This window comes from Lemur catta, chromosome 17 (genome assembly GCF_020740605.2).
Source record: "Lemur catta isolate mLemCat1 chromosome 17, mLemCat1.pri, whole genome shotgun sequence".
Taxonomy (NCBI): Eukaryota; Metazoa; Chordata; class Mammalia; order Primates; family Lemuridae; genus Lemur; species Lemur catta.
The window spans coordinates 51234799-51246290 of record NC_059144.1 but is presented as its reverse complement, the minus strand read 5'-3'; the positions used below and the strand labels follow the sequence as shown (position 1 = coordinate 51246290).

General features: G+C 59.1%; 1 protein-coding gene across 1 annotated transcript in view; it reads right to left on the bottom strand.

Annotated features, from left to right (window-relative positions):
• Positions 1–2888: 2888 nt before the first annotated feature.
• The window catches only part of PRPF6 (pre-mRNA processing factor 6), a 34837-nt gene continuing 26233 nt past the window's right edge, over positions 2889–11492 (bottom strand). The window contains exons 14-21 of the mRNA XM_045529420.1: positions 11185–11323; positions 9899–10018; positions 9477–9653; positions 8161–8294; positions 7416–7507; positions 6093–6207; positions 3836–3962; positions 2889–3148 (exon numbers count right to left, since the gene is read on the bottom strand). Coding sequence (XP_045385376.1) covers positions 2996–3148; positions 3836–3962; positions 6093–6207; positions 7416–7507; positions 8161–8294; positions 9477–9653; positions 9899–10018; positions 11185–11323 — 1057 coding nt within the window. The 3' untranslated portion in view covers positions 2889–2995. The remainder of the gene's footprint in view (positions 3149–3835; positions 3963–6092; positions 6208–7415; positions 7508–8160; positions 8295–9476; positions 9654–9898; positions 10019–11184; positions 11324–11492) is intronic.

The following is an 11492-nucleotide window of genomic DNA, read 5'->3' as shown; positions in this document are numbered from 1 at the left end:
CAAGGCCAGGCAATGCAGCAGGCGGCTTTTGAAGTTGGCTCCTCCAAGCAGAGGAGGGAGGGAGCAGGAGAGGGAGGAAGGGCCACGCAGTCTCAGCCCTGCCCCCTCTCTCTCCCCACCTCCTATCCAATCGCTTCAATTAATTTGACCCTGAAGCCCAGCAGCCACCTGTCCCAGAGGATCCAGGGCTGCTGTGGGTCTCGGATTCAGTCGCCAGCCCCAGGGAGACCCTGCTCTGCCAAGGAGCAGGTGGGGTGCCCAGTGGGCAGAGGGCAGTGCAGGGTCCAGTGGGGGTGGGGAGCCAGGTGAGGCTAGGGCCTGCCCAGTGGCAAGTACTGCCTCTCCCAGGCACCTGGCTGATAGGTAGAACCTAGCAGGCAGGCACTAACTGCTCACCCCACAGCTGGCAGGCCCTGCACCTTGCCAGGCCCTGCACCCTGACATTCAGGGGGTCCTGCCCCAGCAGGGCCTGAGATTTGGGACTTCTTGGGGTCCTCCCACTAGCCCAGCCTCACCACTCCTGGGCTGAGGGAGTCTTTGACCAGGGGAGGCCACATCCCGAGGTTGGTACTATGATGCCTGCCGTGCCACAGTGCCTGGGTGTGAGCACTGGCCCTGGTGGGCGGCAGAGAGAAGATGCCGCAGAACAAGAGCAACACTGGAACACAACCAGCTGAGGAAAAGCTGAGGTGTGCTCTCTCAGGGAGAGAGGCTGGTGATCCACACAGCACAGTCACACACGAAGGTGGTCCTGAAAGATTATAATCCTGGACTGGGCGTGGTGGCACACACCTGTAGTTCCAGCTACTGGGGAGGCTGAGGCAGGAGGATGGCTTAAGCCCAGGAGTGTGAGGCTGCTGTGAGCTGTGATCGCACCACTGCACTCCAGCCTGGGCGACAAAGAAAGATTATAATCCTATATTTTACTGTGTTTCTAAGTCTCAATGCACAAATACTGTCCATTGTGTTACAGCTGCCTACAGTATTCAGTGTGTCACACGCCGTCCAGGCTTGTAGCCTAGAAGCAGTGGGCTGTGCCACAGCCTCGGTGTGCAGTGGCCCAGGTGTGCGGCAGGCCCAGGTGTGCAGCACGCCATGCCATCTGGGTTTCTCCAAGTGCACTCACTCTACGTACAGTGTTCACACAAGAACGAGATCACCTAACAACTGTCTCCACTGTTAAGTGACATGATTGTAGTTTGACCACCTCAAAGTATTTGAGAAAAACCCCCACAGATGAGTACAGGTGCCCTGGAACGTTCCAAGGGCCCTGCAGGAGGCCTCATCAGAACGTGGCCTGACATGCTCTTCTCCCTGTGACTCCTCGACACCCACCGAGCATCAACCCTGCTTGGCCCATGACGGAAGCCATGCCAAGAAGCCAGGCCCAGGCGCAGGGCACAAAAGGCCACCAGCAGCCCTGGGGGCTGCAGCCAAGTCACTGCCCCTGCCTGGGCCTTAGTTTCCACATCTGTAAAGGGACATACTGGTTTTCAAACTCCAAAAGCTGTAGGACTCATTCTTCAGAGAAAATTCAAAGACTCCCTCATGCCCCTCTCTCTCCAAGAGAGATCAAAGGCAACTCCTAAGTTTCAGTCAAACATCCACGAAGCTCTGGCAGCCACTCCTGGGGGGTGGGGGGCAGGGAGGATGGACTTCCAGATCCAGACTATTCATTTGTGAGTTGGACCCATCCCAGGTTACCTGTCCAGCACCGACCAACCAGCAGTTGCTGACCCCACACAGGGGAGGCTGGTCCTTTGCCCTTGGGCTGGCCATGTCCTCAAGGTTTGCAGAACCACAGAGAAGGTGGACCCCACCTTCCAGTACACGGGGCCCCACCCCAGGTGCTGACGGTGAGGTGAATGCTCCTCTCGTGGGCACCCCCAGGGCTCCCCCAACCTCTGCCATTCTCATCTGTCCGTGGCAGGGCAGGGGCCACAAGGCCTGGGACAGGCCCCCCAGTGTAGAAGGTCTGAGCTGTGGGTCCGTGACTGACTGCCACTGCAGGCCCCGCCATCGGTACCACAAGACACACTGGGCCTCTCCAGGGCTACTCTCTCACAACGAGTGTCCGCGACCAGGGACTCCACCGGCTGGCCAGCCTCCTCTTCATCCCACCTGGCGGCAACCCCTGCCCCCTGGGCAAGCTGAAAAACTGTCCACCCACAGCCTCTGGCCCAGCCGTGACCTCCAGCCAGACCGCTCCAGCCGTGGCCCCCTTCCGAGAGGCTGGCTCCCGAATGAACACAAGCATGGATTCGAGGTCTGAGGAAGTCCTTTATCCTCACACAGCTCAAAGGCCGAAAAGAAGCCAAGTCGCCCAGACAACACAATTTTCAACCTAGAGATGAGGACAATTACAAATGCTTCAGGACAAAATCGCTGATTATAAATTGGCAAAAAGAAATTCACCTGCAAAAGTGAGAAAACCTCTTACTAGTGACGTGTTCATTCCACACACACTGGGGGGGCCTGTCGGGGGTGGAGAGGCACCCCCAGGCAGCAGTGGGCTCTGCTGTCTGCACTCAGGCCTGGGGGAGGCCCCAGCGGTCCCAGATCAAGATGGGGGACATTCTCTGCAGGTGGCAGTGGGGGCTCCTGCTGGCGCCTTGGGGCTACAGTTTGGTTCTCATGCGCTTCTGACCTGGTGGCTGCAGACCTGGGGCCTGGCGCCCCCACTACTCCCGTGTTCCCACACAAGGCTTTCACCGAGAGCGCCCGAGCCCCACTACCTTCTCCGCCAACCCTGGGTGACTCCTGGCTGGGTGGTGCTCCCTCCGAGACACAGGCCGCTACCCGCCCCAGGACAGTGGGAAGGCCAGGCTGGGGCGGCAAAAGCACGAGCTAGGGAAGGGCCCCCGAGACAGCCAGCAGGTCACCAACCCTGACAGCTACGTAAAAGCTCTTTAATGAAGGAGGACAGGGAGCTTGGAGGCCTCCCCCGTCTCTGCCAGGTGCCGCTCCAAGGCCCCAGCCCACAGACACTGGACAATCAGAAGGTGTTCTTGATGCGGCCGGCCACCAGCACCAGGATCTCCCCGATCTTCCTCTGCCAGTTGGCGATGTCCTTGGACACGGCGCACCACAGCTCCCCGTGCCGAGGCTCCGCGTTCTCGCAGCGCTTTCTCACCTCCCCCTGCTGCTCCTGGGGGCACACAGCACTTCAGGCAGGGCTCCTCCCTGGCCAACCCCCGACCCTCACAGCCTCACACCTGCCCCCACGCAGACCTGGCCCCAACAGCACCAAGCCCAGCTTGGGGGGCTGGGGGACTTGGGCATGCTTCCTGCACCAGAAGGCAAAACCGTCTTTCGCTGTCTTTCAGGTTTGTCCCTCCAGACAGCCCCTCCTCCTGGGGGGCGTGGACCACCAGCCTTGGCTCCCAGTGTGGAACTGAGCTGGGCTCCCAAGTCTGAGCCTCACACAAGAGCCCACGTCCACCCTCTGAGTTGACCAGACTCAACACGGTCTGGCTACTGCTTCCCAGCGAGGACCCCAGTCCCTGTGAGCACAGCTCTGACAGCACTTGGCTCTGGGGGCAGCGGGGACAGGGGGCTGCTGCCCAGGCTTCCCCAGAAGGCCACCCCTGGGCCGAGGCCCCAGTCACACACAACTCATTACAATGTGCTAATAGGCCACTTAAAATGGACCAAGCCTCTCAATTTCAGGGTATGGGGCCCCAAAGCTGTAACACAGAGGCTGCCTTGGGAGGCCACGGAGGCCCCGTGCCCCGGCCCTGCCTGTGCACCCCCGGTGCAGAGTCACGCTGGTCTCGGCCGTTCCTGGCTGGGGGAACCCACTGAGTCCCAGCGGGCACCGACAGCGGGGCCTCACCTCGGTGCCGTGCTGCAGCTCAAACTTGTAGAAGAAGGCCCAGGCGTCCCCCAGGTCTGAGTCGATCTTCACAGTGCGGTGGAACCACTCCCGGGCCTTGGTGATCTTCCGCTCACTCCAAAACAGCCTGTTCCAGGAGGGTGGTGGGAACCCAGAGTAAGCGGCCACGGCGCTCAGGGCTGTGCCGTAACCCGACCATGAGCAGTGGGGCAGGGCACCCGGGTCTCGGCGCCCCCTTCTCCCGCAGCCCAGGGAGGCTTGGGCTCAGGCCTGGGCCACGGGCAACTACCTGGGGCTGTTACCCTGAAGCCGTCCTTCAAGGGTCTAACCCGCTTGCTGCTTACAACAAAAAATCGCATACAGAGTAAGGTTTTCAAACTCCTTAAAATTATTTTTCTCTGGGTCAAATACAAGGAGATGAAACTAAACCTGACAAAAAGTTAAATTAAGACTTTGCAGTGTCAGCCTGCTCCTCAGTAAGACACCTGCTGGATCATTCTGCCCCTCCAGCCTCCAGCAGCAACCCTCAGGCTTCGGGTCCCACTGGGGCCCGGGGACCACAGCACACATGCCCACGGTGCCCGCCTGACACAGACACCTGAAAAACAGGCCTGCGGAGGACCCCCTGGCTGCTAGAGTTGGGTCTGCGTGGGCCCTCCCACTGCTGGAGCGGGCGGCACAGCAGAGTGCTGGGGTCCCCGACAGGCTGGGACTCTGCTGCTTCCACTCACCTCCCTGTCACCGGAGGCACCGCAGCAGACGAGGACACAACTAGGCCCTCCATGCCAGGCACCTGCTTGGCCTGGCCTCAGTTACCAAACGGAATAACTTCATGCTGATAACCTGATTGTTTTTTAAGCCTTGTGGTATTCTTAATTGCTTGGCGCTAGATAAACTGTGATTTAAGGAGCACAAACCCAGATAGCAGACACACAGGACACTGGCTTGGGAGCGGCGAGGAGTGACTTATTTACCTTAGCAGAGCCTTTTATGAGGTTTTATGGCTGCCCTATCAGAGTGTCACACGAAAGTCACTCGGGAAGGGAAGCACAAAAGCAGGACCCAGGGACCCCGGGCAGACGCGAGCCGGACCACGAGAGACCTGTCTCCTGCTGGGGCTGCAGGCACCAGAGGGGAGGTGCCCAGGCAGGACGTGAGAGCTCCAAGCCCAAGGGCAGCCACACCAGACCTGCAGAGACCGAGCGCCCGTGCCCAGGGCTGGTGGAGAAGGGAGTCTCAGCGCACCACCACGCATGGCGCCAGGCGTGCATGGGAGCTCCTGGGGCCAGACACACGGCCCCGCCAGGCAGGCTGCCATCCTGCACAGCAGCCTCAGGAGCCCAAGTGGGGACCAAGGTTCCTCCTGACAACCCCCTGCACCCCCCAACCTCCCAGCCCACCACATGCAGGTCCAGCTCTTCTCAGGCCATTTCCCTCTGTCTAGCAGCGGGCAGAGACCCTGTGAGTCAGGAGGGCTCTCGGGCCCAGCCACGCCTCACCCGGCCGTCCCACCCCCACAGGCCGTGGCCTGCGCTGCGCGTGGACAGACGCACCCTCTGCCACGCGGTCACATGCGCTACCCCCCAGCTTCCAGAGCTGCGTCCCCAGGGAGCCCCTGACCAGCAGCCAGCACGCCCGTGTCCAACACACGGCACGAGGCCCCTCGCTGACCTCTTCCTCCCCTTCGAGCCACGCGCCGCCAGAGGTGGCCTGCGACAGCCATCTCCACAGCCCTAGCACACGGGGCAGGTCAAGTCAACTGTTCTGGATTGTTTCTGGGGTCACAGAGCTGAAAGCGTCTGATTTCTTGCCCTAACACAGGAAGAACAAATTTCTTGGCTAAAGCCCCTTGCATTCTGTATGCTCGTTACTTAAATTCGGTGTGGACCAACACCAGCAAATTCATCCATCTCGGAACCCAGGCCATGTGCAGGTATAAACTGAACAGTGGCGGAGACAGGGAGAGCAGTGCCCCCCACGATGCCGGAACAGAGGAAGGGCCAAACACACCCAGGGGGACCCTCGGGAGCGGAAGGCCCCTCTCTCCCTGGGGGTTTGGGACGGAAGCCCAGGTGACCCTGGCAGCTTGCGTGCGTGGTCTTCTCTGCCTGCAGAGGCGCCACCCCGGGAGATGAAAGCAAACCGACTCATCCGCAGACGCCGAGGCCCAGCAGACCAGGGCAGCCCCGCCCACCCAGCACCTTCCGGACCACCAGGGAGGGAGGCACGGGCAGCCCCATGAGTACGCCTCACTCACTTGGCCACAGCCAGGAGCACGTGTGGGTCGTGCTCACACTTCTTCAGGGCGTCCACGCTCTTGGTCTTCCTCTGGGGCCTTGCCTCAAGGAAGATGGCTTCAGACCACAGGATACCTGAAATTCAGGAACGAAGACCTGCACCTCAGCTCTCGCCTCCGGTTTAAGAAACACACCCAACCTACACAGGCAGCCCTGCGAGGGGCCTGCAGCGATTCTAACCCCGACATCTCATACCATGGCTGGGGCCCCCCCGCGCCCCCCCCACACTGCTGACAGAGCCTGTGGCCGAGCGCTCCGGCCACGCAGCCGCCCGCGGAGGGACAGCAGCCCTGACAGCACAGACCCGACAGCCTGCTGGGGGCGCCCGGGCTGGAAGCATCGCCAGCCTGTGAGGGTTCACTCCCACTAACTCAGGGGTTTCACATCTAAGCATTTATCGTAACAAAACAGCCAGAAATACTAGTAAGACCTGTGTGGAAAGACAGTCAGCTTAGGGCAGTGTCAGATTAAACACTGGAGTCACCTAAACGCCCGACAGTTGGCCGGCGGGTGAGTGGTGCATGCCTGACACATCCACACAATTATACGATGCCACTAAAAACATTTACTGTTTTTTTCCTGAGACAGAGTCTCACTCTGTTGCCAGGCTGGAGTGCAGTGGTGTCATCACAGCTCACTGTGACCACATAGTCCTGGGCCCAAGGGATCCTCCTGCCTCAGCCTCCTGAGGAGCTGTGACCACAGGCATCACCACGCCCAGCTAGGTTTTGTACTTTTTGTAGAGACAGGGTCTCGCTATGTTGCTCAGGGTGGTCTTGAACTCTTGGCCTCCAGAGGTGACTCTCCTACCTTGGCCTCCCAGCATGCTGGGATTACAGGTGTGAGCCACCACACCCAGCCACATTTATATCCTTGAAGATTCAATGAGAATATAAAATTCTCAGCTTTAAAAAAAAGATACAAAATTAAATACGCAACATGACTTTAACTCTGCACAGTAACACCAAGTGCAACAATATAAACAGGCCAAGAGCAATGATCCTAAGCAGTGCACCTACAGGGAATCTCCATTTCCTCCTTTTCCCCCCAAATCTGTTCATCCTGCATTTCCATTACTTTGAGTAAAATGAAAGTTAAACTGCAAAATAAAAATAAATGGGAGCGCTTCAGAACATGGAACCAAACCGTCCCACGTTGAGACTAGAAATTAGTTCAAATGTCCTGGTGACCAGGGGCAGCTGAAACACCGGACTGGACTGAGTCACGGCTCCCAGGCAACACCACTCCCTGCGACGTCCGGGAAGCCAGGAGGCCCCGCTTACCAGAGTTGGGGCACTCCTGCAGCGCCTTGGCCATGAGCGTGTTGGCGATGTTCTTCAGCCCCGCACGGTACTCCAGCCGCACAGACTCCAGCCTGAGGAGACAGCCCGGGAAGCACAGTGTCCAGCACCAGCCCACAACAGAGCCAGCTGGTGTTCTGGCAGCTTCTGGGAAGCCTTGCCTGAGAGGGCCCCGGCCCCAGTCCCAGCAGCAGCTCGAACTCCGTTCTGCAGAACAGAACTCGTCCACCAGAGAAGCGAGGCGCCAGTGCCCACATCCTGCCAGCCCCACCGGCAACTGCCCCACGGCGAGACCTCCGACCCTGACGTTGCCCAGACGCAGGCGAAGGCAGCCAGAATAAGCACAGGCTGCACGGGGAGACCAGGCGCCACGCGAGAGGCACCCAGAGCAGCCCGTGTCCGGCAGCGTGTGCCACCTTCCCCCGGCAAACGCCCACCCTCTGCTCTCTCAGCTGCATCCCTTCCTCGTCCCAGGTGTCACTGGCCCCTCACTCCCCAAGGTGCCCTCATCAAAGCACCAGTCAAACCGCATCAGATCATCTCCAGGCCTGTCCCAGCATCTAGACCCAACTCTCCATGGCAGGAACCGAGATTCCTCATGGCCAGCACCGGCCACCCCCACCCCCAGGAGCCCAGAGACGGTGCCCAAAGACTCCCACACACGCAGCCAGGTGAGGACAGCCCCAAGGGTGAGCTGGACCAACAGCCCAGAACCCCTAGAACTCACCACAGCCCCGGATTCTTCGGGTTCTTCAGACGAGACTTCTCCAAAATGGCCCGTGCCCGGGTAAGCTGCCCAATCTTCTCCTCCAGCCGGGAGAGCAAAAGCCACAGGGGTGTGGAGTGGGGACATTTCTTCAACTGCAGCCAAGAAATCAAGTACAAGAGGAGCTCAGGTAGCGTCTATGAAGGACTGAGATGGCCGTGGCGGGCTTCTCACCTGTGGTGAGAGCACCTCAGGGCTGCCTGTGTCCAGGGAGAGATACCACTTCATGCTCTGCGTGTGGGGTGTGTATGTGGTTGTGCTGTGCACACATGCATGTGTGAGGGTTATGTGTACGCTTGTGCTGTGTACACACATGCATATGTGTGAGGGGTTACGTGTATGCTTGTGCTGTGTACACACATGCATATGTGTGAGGGGTTATGTGTATGCTTGTGCTGTGTACACACATGCATATATGTGTGAGGGGTTATGTGCACGCCTGTGTTGTGTACACACATGCATATATGTGTGAGGGGTTATGTGTACGCTTGTGCTGTGCACACATGCATATGTGAGGGCTTATGTGTATGCTTGTGCTGTGTACACACATGCATATGTGTGAGGGGTTATGTGTATGCTTGTGCTGTGCACACATGCATATGTGAGGGGTTATGTGTATGCTTGTGCTATGCACACACGTGTAAGGGGTGTAGGGGTTATGTGTATGCCTGTGCTGTGTACACACATGCATATATGTGTGAGGGGTTATGTGTATGCTTGTGCTGTGCATACACGTGTAAGGGGTGTGGGGGTTATGTGTACGCTTATGCTCTGTACACATGCATATGTGTGAGGGGTTATGTGTATGCTTGTGCTGTGCACACACGTGTAAGGGGTGTAGGGGTTATGTGTATGCCTGTGCTGTGTACACACATGCATATATGTGTGAGGGGTTATGTGCATGCCTGTGCTGTGTACACACATGCATATATGTGTGAGGGGTTATGTGCACGCCTGTGCTGTGTACACACATGCATATATGTGTGAGGGGTTATGTGTACGCTTGTGCTGTGCATACATGTGTAAGGGGTGTGGGGGTTATGTGTACGCCTGTGCTGTGTACACACCAGCCCTCACCTCAGGCATGCCACACCCTGCACTGCCCGAGTGCAACTTGCATGTGCACCTTTGCAGAAAGTGAGTGCAGGACTCAGAGCAGGGACCAGCCCCCAGTCCAGCATCCACAGCCTGTTAGCTGGCACCAGCGAGGTGCTAACCACCAGCCCCCGTCCTCCCGAGGGGTGCGGGGCAACCGGCGGGCCGCAGCTGAGGCTCACCCCCTGGCTGTAGGCTTCCCGGGCTCTCTCCATCTGCCCCTCCTGCTCTTCGATCTGCCCCTTCATCATCCACAGCTTGGGGAAGTCCTCGTAGGGCCGCAGCGCCTCCTCGCACAGCTCCTGTGCAGCCGCGATGCCTCCTAACACCCACTCCAGCTTCACGGACTTCATGAACACCTGCGTGGCAGACACACACACACCGCACACTTGTCCTTAGCACCTCTGCTCTGCCCTACTGCGTGCACTTGTCAGCCTCTCGCAGCTCTGTGTACACAGCAGGTGGGAAGAACACAGGAATACGCTCGCATCCAGGGACAAGGAGGGGTCTGTGCTTGGCCCGGCTTGCCTGCCCACATCTCAGCCCTCCCGTCACACACGGGCCAGGCTCCGGCCACACGCACACGCCTTGCACCCCGGCTCACCCGGGCGGTGGGTGCACTGCTCCGCGCCTTGGCCAGCAGCCTCCGGGCCCGCTCGTACTCGTTGTTCTCGGACTCCAGCTTCACGGCCGCCAGCCAGATCTCCTCGCTGTTAGGGTTGGCCTGCAGAGCAAGCACAGCCGCGCCCGCAGGGTCAGAGCAGGCCCCGTGCTCGATCACACTAATCAAAAGCAGGCGCCGGGAACCAAGCGGGCCTCGCTCTGCTGCAGGACTGGTCTGGCTTCAGACCTCTGGGCTGGGAGATGACAGAGCAGACCCCACCCCAAGAACCCAGACTCACCTGGACACACACACGTCCATTCCACTCTGGTACAGAGAGGAAGCCTCCGCAGCGCTCAAACAACGCTGGCAGCTACCAAGCCATCTTCTCCAGGACCCACCCAGACCCTCTCAAACCCCTGAATTGGTTGCTCACATCGTACACACGTGGACCCACTGCACCAACCCCACTCTTCTCCCTGAGCCCCCTGACAAGGAACCAGCCGTCCTGGTGTGTCCACATGGGCAGGACAGACGGGCACCCTGCGTGTCGCCCTCCGTGGAGACGGCTACACACAACCCAGAGTCCAGCGGACTCGCAGGCAGCGCCCAGACTGACCCTCACCTGCACAGCCGCCCGCTGGCCAAGGGCAAGACGACCACCTGGACAGGCAGCAGGCGCCAGGTGGGTGGAGGCAGCACTGCGACTGCGCAGGGCAGCAACCTGTCGCTCTCGGGCTTTTCTCATTCAAACAGGCGACTGAGAAAAAGGCCAACCCAGGCCAGCCCCTTCTCACGGTGTTTACTTAAGGATGGACAAACTTTATGGTGTCAGCCTGGGTGACGATAGCAGACTGACGTTTATATAGCATTCTATAGTTTATTAAAAAACATGCTGCAAAACTATTTGACCGACACCCACGTTGACATAAAGTATCACGGTATTACACATAACCATAAAAATAAGGTACTTCAAAAACTGCACACCTCACGACGACCGGGAATAACTGGGCCTGCGGGTGCAGCTGTTGGAATGTGGCTCCACATACTCACGGGGCCCTGGTGGCACCAGGCAGCCCACGTGCTATCCTGGGTTCTGTGTCCTAGAACAGTTCTGTGGCCACACTGAGTGGCAGGACTGAGAGGTAAGTGTCCACCAACTGGGCCCCCCTCAAAGCCCAGGTCCAGTGCACCCCAACTACGGCACGTGCCAAGGCACGCACACATGCAAGTTCTCAGGCACCAGCGGCACCAAGGCCAAGCTCTGTGGACGCGTGACCCTCACCCACCTGAAAGGCCAGAGCCAAGATGCTCCTTGCGGCGGGCACGTCCCCTGCCAGCCACTTGGACTTGGCGCCCATGAGCCACAGCACCTCCGCCTTGGGGCAGTGGGCCACAGCTCTCTGCAGCAGCGCTTCCAGGGACTCCCTGCAAGACAGGCGCCGCGGTCACCAGAGCCAGGGCCATAAACCAGAGCACACAGATGTGCATGGCCACGGTGCGGGCATGAAGAGACAGCTGCTGCTCCAAAGTCCAACGCTGTAAATGATTTACCAGAGTTTACAACGGGGAAGTGTGGGGAAATCTTCTCTCTCCA